The 15,351-nt window shown below is 36.9% G+C and overlaps 1 protein-coding gene across 2 annotated transcripts in view; it reads left to right on the top strand.

Annotated features, from left to right (window-relative positions):
- The window catches only part of LRP12 (LDL receptor related protein 12), a 52,296-nt gene extending 38,128 nt beyond the window's left edge, over positions 1 to 14,168 (top strand). For both annotated transcript variants that reach the window (XM_075415696.1, XM_075415697.1), the window contains exons 3-7: positions 1,518 to 1,653; positions 3,033 to 3,235; positions 7,912 to 9,013; positions 9,604 to 9,736; positions 10,957 to 14,168. In XM_075415696.1, coding sequence (XP_075271811.1) covers positions 1,518 to 1,653; positions 3,033 to 3,235; positions 7,912 to 9,013; positions 9,604 to 9,736; positions 10,957 to 11,817 — 2,435 coding nt within the window. In that variant the 3' untranslated portion in view covers positions 11,818 to 14,168. The remainder of the gene's footprint in view (positions 1 to 1,517; positions 1,654 to 3,032; positions 3,236 to 7,911; positions 9,014 to 9,603; positions 9,737 to 10,956) is intronic.
- The last annotated feature ends 1,183 nt before the right edge of the window (positions 14,169 to 15,351 follow it).

Raw genomic sequence — 15,351 nt, forward strand, 5'->3', positions numbered from 1 at the left:
TTTTGTTTTCTAGGTTTTTGTTTCTAGAGTTCTATATTTACGCTAATAGAGAAAGTGCAGGCACATGCTAGCACTTTTTTCTTTTAATCCTCTTAAACTTATTTTTAGAAATGTACTTATGCCATATAGAAATATTTTTAAGTAATAATAATCATTTAAGAATATGACTTTTTATGGTATTAAAGCTAGTCAATAATTTCAGGTCCCCATAGTCTTGAAAAATTATCTTTAAAGCATGATTGTGGATAAAAACAGGAAAAAATTAATAACTTGTTTACAAATTACATTATTATAGCTTTTGCACTATTACAAATGCAGTTCATTCTTCATTGTGTTTGACCACTGCATCAGTTCTGGTTTTTTACTTTAATCAAATACATATTCAAAATTTAAAACATTCTAAAAGCTTTTGATCATCAGACAATAATGCAAATGCCTCCTCTTTTGTAGTATTTCTTCCATTTGTACTGCCGTGTGTAACTGATTGTGCTACCAGTAAACTTTGAGAGCCCACAAGTTTTGGACTGGCATAAGGAAATTGTAAAACAAGAGCACAGAGGGCAATTATTTTTAATGTGATTTCTGACCTCTGAAACCTCCTCATAATTTCGGGCTCTGTAGCAAGAGTATTCTGGCCTTCCTATTTATGTGAAGGTTGTGAATATGCTATAGGACAGGTGCTGGATATAAGGCCGCTAAGGGGAGAGAAAACCCCCAGTGAAACAAACCCATAAAACTAGTAAGTACATCACTTGAAATGAAATCAGCAGAGCTGAGAACACTGTAGTGAAAAGAATGAGCAACTGAGTTAAGGCTAATACAGAAAGCTACACCTACAACAAAGTATGAATGCAAATAGCTGTTACTTCAGTTGCATAGAATTAGTCGTATAAATACAAGCTTTCTAGTCCATTTTCAGAAATGTAGTTACATGAGTCCCTTTTCAGAATAATCTCTCGTAAACCTAACTTTTAATATCTATAAAAGAAGTGTGCTGCAGTAGTTGCTCTTTGCCTTCCAAACATTGGAATCATGTATGAAGATCATTTCCATGCCGAGGGCTGGAAGGGGGTAAGTGATGGCCAGGCATAGGTCTTCCTGAAACAGGAAATTTCAACTCCTTGATTATTTTGCTTTAATTTATTTTTCACCTTCTAACACATTTTGAAGTATAAGGTGTAAATGCATATTTAAATTTAACTGACTCTTTGTGGAAGCTGAAAATAAAACTAGGAAATACATAATCTTCCATATTACTAATATAGTTGTCAGTGTCTGTATAGAGTAATCTTTTTTAATCTTTAGTACTAACTGACATTAGAATAAACTTTTATACTGGCAACACTGGAAAACATCTTTTGGCTCTGTCCATTACGAACTTTAGATATTTGTTTTATTGCTACCTCATCTAACTCCGTGCGATATTTTTCCTGGTAAGTGTTGATTGATTTTTATCCTACTGGCTTTTAAAAAAATGGCGTTAATCAAGTTGCTTTCAACATATACGTATTTTTTAGCTTGTGGAGATATTCCAGAACAAATTCGATCACCAAGCGGGACAATCACAAGTCCAGGGTGGCCCTCTGAGTATCCTGCCCGAATCAACTGTAGCTGGTACATCCATGCAAACCCCGGGGAGATCATTACTATAAGGTAATGGTGCTCCTGTATTAACCGCATGGATTGAAGAAGTGCTGACTAGACATTTTTAACTGCCGGTTGTGTATGTACCAATTTCCTCTTCCTTCCTGTAAATGTAGGATTCCTGTTTTGTTTGTTTTCTCCCTTTCCTTTTATTTGATTTGCTCTTACACAGCCATGTAGCATTTGTTTTCAACTGGAGAGTTGGCAACCAGAGAAAGTGTCTGTGCTCATTTATTTGATTTCTTTCTAATGTCTCTGAAATATAAGAATTTTGCATTAAAAATTTGTAGGGGAAATTCTGTACTGCTTCATTGCTATGAAGTCTCATGGTGTGCTTAAAAGTGACAGAGTGTAAATAGAGAATCAATAGATAATGGTTGCAGTTTTGGAAATGCTGACTTTTGGTGCAGTCAGCTCCCCACATTTTCATGTACGTTATAACTTTTCTAAAGAAGTAATGTAAAAAAAGTTGCATCATAGGTTCAAGTTCCCCCCAGTTCATTCCGCGTTACTGCCACAAGGGAAATCTAGGCTTGTTTTAGCATCAAGATACAAATTAGTACTGCTTCACAGGCTGAAAATGAAACTGCATTAGCTACAGATTTACTTCAGTTTCCAGTACCGACCTGCTGACCTAAGAAGCAGCTCTTCATTACGAAGTATTTGCTTTGACATCAGTTAGTCTTTTAAAGTACTGCTTTTTAATTTAAACAGTCTTTCTACTAAGTATTAAACTGGCATAAATGCAATGTAAAGTAGGTAGAGCTGTTAGTCTACTAGAAATGCTTTCTAAACTTTTTCATACATTTTGTTTTTCATAAAACCTTTTTTTTTTCCTCTTACATTGTTTCCTCCCGCTCATTTACCTAGCATACATTTCACATTTCATTTCTGGTTTACTGCTATGTTGTCTGTGCTGACTGTTTTGCCCTGCCTCTTCACGCTTCATTACCATGACAACATGTCTTGATAAAGCTGTAGCCACACCATGACATTCCATGACATATCCGCTAGGTAACCGAGTAGTGCAACTGGGAGCAAATCTTAACTGAAATCATAGTTTTGAACAATGTAGCTGTATTTTTAATGCCAAGTTATATCATTAGCTAATGCTACACTTAGCCAAAGTCTGATGACATTTGGGTTAAATAAAGCCACTTAATAGTATATGAACATCATTAAATGAGACTCATAAAGACAATTGCATGAATAGAATTATTAAATTATTTTTTTTTTTAGATGAAGGCTTAATGTGTTTTTTATAGCAAAACTGAGCTTCTTTAAGAGCTTACAGCTAACTTCCATTTTTATGTGTAGTAATTCATCAGCTTGGTTGCGTAATATCCAGCTCGGTAGCAATTTTGATTTTTTTTTTTTTTTCTTTTCAGCTTTCAAGATTTTGACGTTGAGGGATCCCGACGATGCAGCTCAGATTGGCTGACAATTGGAAGCTACAAGAATATTGAAGGCTACAGAGCATGCGGCTCCTCCATTCCTTCACCATACATCTCTTCACAGGATCATGTTTGGATCAGATTTCACTCAGATGATAGCATTTCCAGAAAAGGCTTCAGATTAGTCTACTTTGCTGGTATGTTTCAGATGATACCTAGTTCAGTTTTATGGTTTCATTTTTTGTTTCCTGTTTCAAGAACTGCTTCCTTGTAGCAGGGTATAGTGTATGCATGTCCTGTAGTCAATTCAAGGCTTATTGAAAGTATACATTGTGTAGATTATTTCAGTCTCAACTATTCAAAGCGGGAATTAGTGTCTGCAGTAATAAGCAGAGTGAATGATTTTGGGGGGGAAAATTCAATATTGGGCAACTTGGGAGGTTTTTTAACATAAGATTTGAAGTTTTTTCATCAAAGTAAAATTAGTTGTTAAAATGGTTGGGTAAACTTCTGAGTAGCATAAATAGGGCAAGAGAAAGAAGAAACAGTGGGATTCTTTTTACATTTGTGTTATTATTTCCCATCTCCAGAAGGTACACTCTGTTTTTAAAAAAAAAAACGCAATTTAAAAACCTATTAACATGATAAATTACTCTATCCAAGTGTAGACATGGTTTTGTTCATGCAAAATTTTTCTTGGATAATTCAAGTATGCAATATAAGCCAGTTAACAGTAGTAATAGTTTGAGACTGTTTTGTGGGCAATTCTTGCTCTAATAGCTGTTGCCAAGAGAGAGGAGGAAGACAGTCATAGGTAAAGACTAGCTCCAAACTTTTTTCTGCCCTTAAACAGTATTATTTTATATATATATATATATATATATAAAATTATATAATAGCATGGTTCATGGTTTTCTGCATCCTCATCAAAAATGCTCGATTAGATTTCTCTTTGTTTTCATAATGGTTTTGGGTTCTCTTGCTTCTTCAGTATATTCCTGCACTCCGCTCTCTGGCCTGCTCCAAATCTCTGTGCACTAACTTTTGACACCCCTCCTCCATAAAACAACACATACTTTCTTACACCTATCCACTGCCACCCATCTTCAAAACTGTTCCACCAAGATTCAGTAAAACAAGCCCTGATCTCCTCTATCCTAAGCCATGTTTGTCCCTGTTCTCTGTTCTGCACTCCTGCCTGATGGCTTCCTCCATCTTGTCAGAGCTCCTTCACAAACCTAAAGTTTCCAGGAGGGTTTATGCCTTTTTACCATCTGTTTTCAAACCTACAAAAAAAAGTTGCTCTACTCTTCAGCTCTTTGCAGCTTAGCAAGTCTTGGCAGAAGTAATGCAGCCTTGCATTTGGTGCTGGCTCAGCTTTCAGGGCAGTGTTCTACCTGGGTTTTGCTTACTGCTGTCTCACCAAAAAACATGATGGGGGGGGCAGGGAAGCCATTGTCGAATCAGTCCTTCCCTACTACTGTTTCTGTTAACTGCCCCCACACATCCCGTAATGCTGTGTGAGGGATCAGCTTCTGCCCTGCTTATCTCCTGGTAGGCACGGAGGGGAGGCACTATTCCTGCCTGAGGGGCTTTGGGAAGGAAGGACGGACATCTTGAATAAGAGACACATGGAATGGGTGGAGAGGGCAAGCCACAGGCTCAGTGGAGTTTTTCTGAAAATCCTTTCCTCTCTTTTCCTCTGATCTTGAAACAATTTCAGTGTATAACCCATTTTGGAAGAAGCTGTAACATTTTCAATAATAAGCAGTTTTTTCTGTTATGTGATTTCTTATTTTTAGCATCATGCAGTAGTACTCAATTTAGATTACTTAAGACGTTCATCCAATGTTTTTAAATGTCTTTTCAAAAAATGTTTTTTTGTTTAGTTTTGGAGTTTTTTTGTGGTTTTGTTTGTTGGGCGCTTTTTTAAATGAATCTTGCTGAAACTTTGGTTTGAGCTTAGTCCGTATGCTTGATATGATACTTAGGAAGTATTTAATGATTGAGGTGGTAGTGTAGTGTTTCCGTGATCAGAGTAGTCTTCTGTTGTTGTACACTGAGCTGTATATAGAAGAAGAGTTGCTAAATCTGCTTTAATAATCATCTGATCATTTCTGCTCTCCAATGTGAAGAGGAGACTCCTGAAATACTAACACCACTTTTGCTATATGTTCAGCTGTGCCTTTATGTTGTTTGATTTCTTCTCATTAGTATCATACCATAGTACTCAGTTTAACACCTCATTAAACTATCTCATCTAGTGTTAAGGCTGCTCTTAAAGGTGGTGTGTGATCTTAGAAAAAGAGGAAAAATAGTAATACCTGATTTACATGGATGCAAGTTAGGCCTACTTGTCTTCAATGAGGGAAATGATATAGATTACAGGCCTAAAAGAGACCATTAGGGAGCTCCATGTTTAAAATGTGATGTGGAAAATAAGCCAGGTGAATTGTTTGAATTAATTCTTGTCTAAAGTAAGTAATATCTTCCATGTAAATACTCATACTTCATTTTAAACAAACAAAACAACAACAAAAAAAGCCTTCCAGTTAGGAACAGTACTTGACTAGAAAGTAAATTCTGTGTCACTTTACTTTCTTCCCTCTGTCTTCCTTCCACCCCCTTTAATTTATCAGCCTCTTTAATTATGGGTATCAGAATGTGATGGGGTTTAATAATGGTGATGTAGAGTCGAAAACAGAGTTAATAAAAGTACAGAGTACACTCTAATTTATGATTCATATGTAAACTTTCCTGATGTAATGACTTGGGGATCAATGATTAAAAATAGTAAATCAAGATCAAGCAGGCAACTCTTTTCTGGGTTGTTTTAAAGCCCGCAGAAGGAAGAGCTTAGGTTGAAATCGTATCCTGTTTTGTTACTATAGTATTGCCATTAATATTTACAGCTCCTTGCTATATCTAGGTTCTGCAAGGTCGAAGCATTGAGCTAGAGTATAATCAGTACTCTTCTTAAGCATAATATACTATATTTACCCTCCACCTATGGCATACAGTCATTCGAGGCAGGACAAGTCTAGTAGTTCACTTTTACAGGTATCAAACTCAAGTCCAAAATCCATACTAGATATTTGCCATACGAAAATTATGAATGACATGTGAGTGCGTGTATTTACAAAAATACCTACATCTATATATGTAACAGAACAAGAAGATCATATAATTTATACTAGATTTGTTCTTGAGGGTTTTTTTAATAAAATAAACATTTTTCTAAAACTTAATCACTGGCAGCACTTTTCTTTTTGCTCTCCTTTTACTCTCTGTCAGTGAATTTATTGACTATAGCACTCTTCAGCAGTACTCGTAACGTGTATCACTCTTGTTGGTTTCATGTTGTTTCTGCATTCATTTTTTAAAAAGCCTTAGCGTTCGTGAATTTTTTCTAATGCTGACATTGTTGCATCTGTTTTTGAAAAATTGTTTCAGGGTAAAGCATTTCTTTTTAATGCTTTCTAGGATACTAAAATAGCAAAAAGGAGAACAAGGGTGTGATATGACTTGATCTATCACAGCAGATTAGTTGCAGCAAGCTAAATTCAGACTAGATATGAGGACTTCTATCACTTTGTGTGGTTAAGCACTGGAACTTTGAAAATACTTGATTGGACGAGGCCCTGAACAACCCAATCAGACTTCCATTAGCCTTGCTTTGAGCTGATGGTTTGATTAGGTGAACTCCAGAGTTCCCTTCCAAAAACCTGCTTCTCCTGGGAAGGTCTGTATTTCAGTAAGTTCATCGTGCTGTCCTTCCTGTTTCTTTTTTCAAACCCTAAGTTTAGTGTTATTTAGATTTAGTATATATTTGTCTGAGTTACTGCTGTGTAGGGCCACCTGCACTCCAGCTTTTTTAGATTTTTGATTTTTTTTTGGAGGGTTGACCACAGCAGTTTGTTTTATAGCCAACTTTACAGTCTGTACTGTAGTTTTTAGAAATTGCAGTGATTTAAAATGATGCAGCAGTATTTGACTCAGCTAAGTTGCTGCAGAGCTGAAATAGCTTGCTTCCCAGCTATGCTTCTGTGTTTAACATGGTTGGAACTTTAATAGATGAAGCCCTGAAAAAAATATTCTTGATGTTACAGGTGTGGTAGTAGCCAGTAGACTACATTTTCTTAAATAAAAGTGTCTCTTCACACACACACCCCCCCCAGTTTAAATAAAACAAGCCCCACAACAGCCACCCCCCCACCCCATGTTTTCTGGACCACTACTTGGATCCTTCACTTTTAAAGTACAATTTTGTGTTCAGGCAAGCATGTGTTTCTGTGTTTGCTGCACCCTTAGTTGCTGGAGGAAAGGCAGGAGCAGTGGGGGGAGGTGAGGACAGAGGTTTGTTTTTCTTTGGTTGGTGGTAATAGGTAATCTTCAACTGTCAGCTTCTCTCCTGACATAGATCCTTTGGTACAAAGTAGGAACCGGCGAAGACAGGAGAGAGGTCTGGCTGCTTTTACAAGAAAGAATTTGAGAAAGTAACCAGTACTGCAGGACAAAATCTTTCTGTATTTCAAGTGATGGAGGAGAGAAAGAATATTTTTCTGGCTTATTTGTAGCACCTTAGAAGCCAGATTTTTCAGTCACTATAAATGACCATTGTCTTCTTGCTTGGGTTAAAGTTATTTCACTGAAAGCAGCTAAGGATGAGGCTTATGCTGATGTACTGACAGTGTTTCCACCTAAAAAAACTGTTTTATCTTGAAACTTACTGAAAATTGTGTCGATTTACAGAGACTTTTAAGTAGTTGTTTTCCCATTCTGCACTAGCTGGTGCAGCAAATAAAGACGTGACACAAACAATGAAGTGCTAAATTCTAAAAAGAAAACATGTTTTTAATTTTTTTTTTTTCAGGGAAATCTGATGAACCAAATTGTGATTGTGACCAGTTCCATTGCGCTAATGGGAAGTGCATTCCAGAAAGTTGGAAATGTAATAATATGGATGAATGTGGAGACAACTCAGACGAAGAAATTTGTGCCAAAGCTAATCCTCCGACAGCTGCTTCCTTTCAACCTTGTGCTAACAATTATTTCCAGTGTCTTTCGCGCTTCACCAAGCTTTACACTTGCCTTCCAGAATCTTTAAAATGTGACGGTAACATTGATTGTCTTGACCTGGGAGACGAAATAGACTGTGATGTGCCAACATGCGGGCAGTGGTTAAAATACTTTTATGGTACCTTCAGTTCTCCCAACTATCCTGACTTCTACCCACCTGGAAGCAACTGCACCTGGCTGATAGACACTGGTGACCATCGCAAAGTAATTTTGCGATTCACTGATTTTAAACTTGATGGTACAGGGTATGGAGACTATGTCAAAATATATGACGGATTGGAGGAGAACCCACGGAAGCTGTTGCGTGTGCTAACAGCGTTTGACTCTCATGCTCCACTCACAGTTGTTTCATCCTCAGGACAGATAAGAGTGCATTTTTGTGCTGACAAAGTGAATGCTGCAAGAGGATTCAATGCCACCTATCAAGTAGATGGCTTCTGCTTGCCCTGGGAAATCCCATGCGGTGGAAACTGGGGTTGCTACACAGAGCAGCAGCGCTGCGATGGCTACTGGCACTGTCCGAATGGAAGGGATGAAACCAACTGCACCATGTGCCAAAGAGATGAGTTTCCCTGCTCTCGAAATGGTGTTTGTTATCCTCGTTCAGATCGCTGCAACTACCAGAATCATTGCCCTAATGGCTCAGATGAAAAAAATTGCTTCTTCTGTCAGCCAGGAAATTTTCATTGTAAAAATAACCGCTGTGTGTTTGAGAGCTGGGTTTGTGATTCTCAAGATGACTGTGGTGATGGCAGTGATGAAGAGAATTGCCCGGTCATTGTGCCCACTAGAGTAATAACTGCAGCTGTCATTGGGAGTCTTATTTGCGGACTGCTGCTGGTCATTGCACTGGGATGTACTTGTAAATTGTACTCACTCAGGATGTTTGAGCGAAGGTAAGTAGAACAGATGGCCTTGCGTAAATTTTTAAAGTGTTTTCATATCTGTTATTGTTATACTTGAAACATTTTTATTGACATATAATTATTGTTGCATGTGATTTCTGAAGCCATTGTTCCTTAAAAGGGAAGAGAAGTATTCTGATCACTTAACTATTGAGACTTAAGCTTTCAGATGTTGTTACAAAAAAGCAAGGTGGAAAAGCTGTATTTCTGCAACTAAATATCTCAATTCTGTATTTAACAGCATGTTTGTTTTTTTGTAGACTATCTCATACCAGGATTGCACATTCTTCAGTTTTTATAAAATAATATAAACATCTCTCATCACACCTTTTGTATTTAGCCCATCCTTTTTTATTATTAGGAATTTATTGTTAGGTTGATTTTGTTGTTCTTGTCTCAGCCAAATAGACCCATAGGAACAACTGCAAGGACTTACTATATATTCTTTGTCAATTAAATTTCAATTAATAAAACTTCATCTGCTGAAATTTATTATTTCAGATTATAATAGCTTGACATAGTTTTAAGTGTATATATACATCGTAGTCTTATGTGCTTTGAATTTCTTTTTTCTTTGAAAGATCATTTGAAACTCATTTGTCAAGGGTTGAGGCTGAACTGTTAAGAAGAGAAGCTCCTCCATCCTATGGACAGTTAATTGCCCAGGGTTTAATTCCACCAGTTGAAGATTTTCCTGTTTGTTCACCAAATCAGGTAAGATTCCAAAATAGCAGCCAGGCCACTTAAAATTTAAGGAGACTGAAACAAAGATATTTTAACTTTGATCTGCATTTTCTTGTTCTGTAGCATTTCATTTTCTTCTTCTTCATGCATGCATGTTAAGTGTTTAATTGGGGGGTGGTGGAAGACTATTCTGAAAAATATTCTGTATATTTGCATCTTTTAATGAAGATGATGGCAAAAGTGGACTTTATCCTGCAACTAAACACATCAGTGAATATTTGCAGAATCATGGGCATCTGGCACATCTTCTACTCTAGTATTTGAGAATTGAGCTACTTAGCTGAGACACTGTTTCCTGTAAGTTTGAGTAAGCGACCTCCAAGTCAAAGGTGTTACTGTATTTGTGTTACCTTACAATTTAAAAGTTATACAAGGTTTTAAGCAGAAAAATTCAGGTATGCATTTTCTACAGCTGAATGACTAGAAAAATGGATACTGAAGTTGGGAAATGTATGGTTTAGAACACATAAGATAATTTTAATTAAACAGAGGCATTAAAGCATTTTGAAACTGGAATTAACTGATGATGCCAGAATGGGAAAAAAATCAAACTACAAGCCTCTGCTAGAGAGGATGTTTAATTTAGTCTCTATTCTAGGCAGCCCCATGGTAGTGGATAAAGAAAGGTCACCTCTGTTAAACCTTTCTGGAAAATTTCGTTTTTAAATCCTAAACTTTCTGATGCATGTTTCTATGTACTGTACTCTAAAATCCACAGTGACTGCTTTATCTTCTTGGTAAGACTGTGTGTAACACATCTTGCATACCTGCTGCACTGAGTCTGCACTGTACTTTTCTGTAATCAGTGTTCCGTATCCAGGTTACAGTGCATTGGTTTCCACTTTGCCTTTACTTAAAGGTCCTTGATTTGGGCAGAAATATACCTTACATACTTCATTACTCTTTTACTCCCCTTTTTCTTCCATACGTGTTTCCACTTTATTTCTCTGTTCATGATGGTTTTTCCGCAAGAGAATCTAGACTTCTTGCATGCCTGCTTTGTTTCTGAAATAGCCTATTGCTGCATACACCAGATCCTTAACATTAGCGACACAACTTTTTAAATATTTAAGACTCTACATTTAACTTTGTGGTTGTGTGCTGTTTTGCACAATAGTTGTCATTCTTCTTTTGTTAGAACAGTGCCAACGTACTGTCAACACATGATTGTTGCTTGTCTTCTCGTTTAGGCTTCAGTTCTGGAAAACCTGAGACTGGCAGTACGATCTCAGCTTGGATTTACCTCAATCAGACTTCCCATTGCTGGCAGATCAAGTAACATTTGGAATCGAATTTTTAATTTTGCAAGGTCACGTCATTCTGGATCATTGGCTTTGGTCTCAGCAGATGGAGATGGTGTTGCCAGCCAAAGTACTAGTAGAGAAGCTGAAAGAAATAATACTCACAGAAGTCTGTTTTCAGTTGAATCTGATGATACAGACACAGAAAATGAAAGAAGAGACACAGCAGGAGCAGTTGGTGGTGTTGCTGCCACCTTGCCTCAGAAAGTCCCTCCTGCAACAGCAATAGAAGCCACGGTCGGAGCTGGGAGTTCCTCTGCTCAGAGCGGCAGTAGTGGTAACACGGATAGCGGAAGAGAAGTGACAAGTGTAGAGCCCCCAAGCACAAGTCCCGCACGTCACCAGCTCACTAGCGCGCTAAGTCGTATGACTCAAGGCTTACGCTGGGTACGCTTTACGTTAGGGAGATCAAGCTCAGTGAATCAGAACCAAAGTCCTTTGAGACAGCTTGATAATGGGGTAAGTGGAAGAGAAGAGGATGATGATGTTGAAATGTTAATTCCAGTCTCTGATGTAGCATCAGACTTTGACATGAATGACTGTTCAAGACCTCTACTTGATCTCAGCTCAGATCAAGGACCAGGGCTTAGACAGCCTTACAGTGCAACACATCACGGTGTAAGGTCATGCAGTCGAGATGGCCCCTGTGAGAGCTGTGGCATCGTACACACTGCCCAGATACCCGACACTTGCTTAGAAGCAACAGTGAAAAATGAAACTAGTGACGATGAGGCATTATTACTCTGCTAGGTACGGATTGTTTAGGAAAGATTGTGTACAAGTTGGAGCAATATCTGTCATTGTTTTGTACTTCACAATTAAAACTAGTTTTTAGTTTTAAAAAATCCAGGACAACATTATGTTAAAGCTGTTTTAGCCTGTGTGGTTGATTAAACATTTCTTATACTGGATGATGTTATGGAACTACTAGAGTGAACATTTTAATGGCTCTGAATACACGATGTGTGTATCCAGTATAATCTGATTACTCTTTAAACTGAAGTTACCCAGTTAGTTTCAAATTTAGTTTATCCTGGTATTATAGTTCAAACCAGAAACATGGCTGCTCAAGACTTACTTGGCTGCCTGTTTAACCCCATATTAACAGGTGAATTTGTACAGAATTATTTTCCTTTAGGAATTGACTCAGTTGTATTATTGCCAACATACTTGTAACTTAATATACTAAATGCTGGTAAGGATTGTTAATGTAAAATATGTACTTTTCTTTGAGTTTATACAACATTTTGTCTAAATATTCTTGAATTTCATCACAATGTGAACTTACTTAAAGGGAGGAGAAACTTTCTCCAGGAGCATTCTCTTTCTTTCAAAAGTACACAATGCAATGACTTGTGAAATTTAGATATAATAGACAAACTGATGGCAAAAGCTTTTATAGCACTGACTTTCTTAAACTGCAATCTAATGTAGTACAGCCAAATAGTATGTAAAATCCCCAGTCATCAGTCTTTTCGATTTGAAGTAAAAAAGGGTCGAAGATATTACAGTATGTGTTAGTTCTTTAAATATCGACTATGTACAAATACACTACAGAGTAAGTTCCAACTGGTAGTAGATCTTTCCCTAATACTGTAGGGTATAAAGCTTGTTTGGACTCAAGGGATTTGCACTAAAATCATATTAAGGTCTCTAATGAGCTTAGTGCACAAGCACTATCACTTTAAGTACTATTATTGTCTAATATTGCAATGGCTATATATTTCCATGGCTCTTTTCTTGGGGTGTTGCATTTTTGTTGCAATTGAATTTGCTTTACTAATTCCCTATTTATTCGTTGTATTTAAAAACTGGTTTACTTGGTTGCAGACTGGTTGTTTAAAAAAAAAAATCCCTTTCAGTGTATTTTTTTTATGATATTACATGTTGGATCAAAAAACATCAGTGGGGGGGGGAAAAGCTCATAACTTCCAATTTTCGATTAGAAGGCTAATATGTGGCTACTAGCGTGACAATAAGAATCTACACCTTTTAAAAACAAAAATGTCAACTACTGTTTTATTTATTCTTTGCCAGTCTGTTTTTAGTAGGCTTAAAGATCCAGTATGAAATGTATTTGTGTGTGATTGTATGCTATTTATTAAATTTTAAATACTTTGTTGAATGTCATTTTAAAGCATGTTTAAAGTCTTGTGCATTTCTGTCGTGTTATGCTGTCGGGCAGAACTGACTAAAATGTTTTAATATGTATCAAAATTAAATTGAATTTTTGTTATGTTTCTGAGGTACTTTTAAAGAGAAATCCAAGATCTGTCTGGCTTTTTATTTTATTTTTTAAAAATCCTCATCTCTGAAGTACAAATCACATGCAGAAGAAACAAATAATTGAATGGATTCCAAAGTGTATATATCTTCTCCCTCTTCTCTTCTTTCACAGACACTGGGATGAGAAAAATAAACAATTTCACCATCTGGTTCATTTTATTCATGACACCTAGCAGGTAAATTCTGAGTTCAGGACATGGTTATGTAGATTTGTGCTTTTGAGGACCTTATGTGCAATACAGTTGTAAAAGATTTTATAATGACTCATGCGGTTTCAAGTTTCAGAACAGATCACATCACACTGGTACCAGAGCAGGTACAGACTGGCCCATAATTACACATACCCGAGTAAAAGTCATCAATGGCCATTTTTATTCACATTGAATAATATCTAAATCTCTGGGTAATCTTTAGGCTGATTTCAGTGGCATTGCTTATACAGCAGGCAACTTTGCAATATGAACATGGTAGCACACCCTGAAATATATGTGAACAGTATGTCCTGGTATAAAATACTGGGGTTTTAAACCTTCCTAGCTAATTGTCATTAGAAAGTGGTTATGGAAATGTTTGTTCCTGAGGTAGATACATTTTAAAGAGTCTTCACAGATACCTTCGGTGTTATACACACACATAAAGTGATCTAAATTTGTTCCATTAGATGCCTAAAATAGCATGTACCTATGGACTCCATATTGCAGATGTAAAAAGAACACAGTATTTGTTTTAAAGGAGAAATGCTGCACATTTAACTGAGAAGTTGGATTTGACTGAGAATTTGGAAAATTGTAAATAAAATTCATATTTGTATGAGGCTAATTTGTTGCAGTGATTTTTTTTCTTAGTGAATTTAAAGGGATTGATCAAATTTTCTTTTGATTATACCAAGTGGGTTTCCATTTGGTTGGTTGGGTTTTTGGTTTTGTTTTTGGTTTTTCTTACTGAAACTTCCATTGAGTCATGTTATTTCATTTCTTCTTATTTTGCAACTGATGAAGTTAATATTTTATTTAAGTGATTGTTGGTTTAGCTGTGCTACAATGCTAGGGCATTTTGAAGAAAAGTCAGAATGATTCACTGTGGAATTATTTTCTGTAATAAATCACTTTCATCTGAAAGCTTTGAAGAATGTAGGTTATTGTGAGGTAATTTTTCTCCTCATGTAAAGCTTTCTTACCATGGAAGGAGTTTGTCATTGCTCCTGTTCACATGTCATGCTTTTGTCATTTGGTTTGCATTGAAACATTAAGGGCGCTGACTGAGCCTCCGATGCCACAAGGGCTTGTTTTGTTTCCAAAGTCCATTTTCAGTACAAGTTCACAAGTAGTGCTGATGGCTCTTCTTTCAAAACAGCTTCCCAGAAGGGATGCTGGAATTAGTTACAGTATCTTGTGTTCCACTTCCTGTCCAAATGTCAGAGCAAGAACTTGTAAGGGAAGCTTGGATTCAGTCTAGGAAAATCACAGTTCAGGTCTGGGACACAAATACTTTTTCAGTGAGTCCACATTAAATACTCGCTACAGATCAAATTTGATCATGGGTTTTCCTGTCAATATGAGGTTTAATTCCTTTCTGAAAAGTGAATGTTTATTGGCCTGCTCCATTCTCCAGCAGCTATTTGACTGCTGCGGTTGTCCAGAGGAAGTACTGCACATTTTCCATGGATCTTTAACAGCTTTAATCTTCCTGTAGTTGTGAGGAATTACTTTTTTTTTTTTTTTTTTGGCTGTGTCTCTTTTCTTCCTCACCTGTGAGTTTCTGAAAATAAGCAGTTGGTAACTGAACTCCTCCAGGATATTGTCTACAGTTCTATTGCCCAAAATAGGGTAGGTTCTGAAAGGACAAGGCAGAAGTTTGTCCTGTCCTTTGCCAAGTCACTGAAGGTATGGAGAGGTAAGCAGATCCATAGTTAAAGCTGCCTTCCTTCTATCCTCTTTTGGGATCTGACTACTGCAGTTAGCTTTCCCTCATCAAAGTAAATGAGTTCATGCATATTTG

The sequence above is a fragment of the Opisthocomus hoazin genome, chromosome 3, assembly GCF_030867145.1.
Source record: "Opisthocomus hoazin isolate bOpiHoa1 chromosome 3, bOpiHoa1.hap1, whole genome shotgun sequence".
NCBI classification, from domain to species: Eukaryota; Metazoa; Chordata; class Aves; order Opisthocomiformes; family Opisthocomidae; genus Opisthocomus; species Opisthocomus hoazin.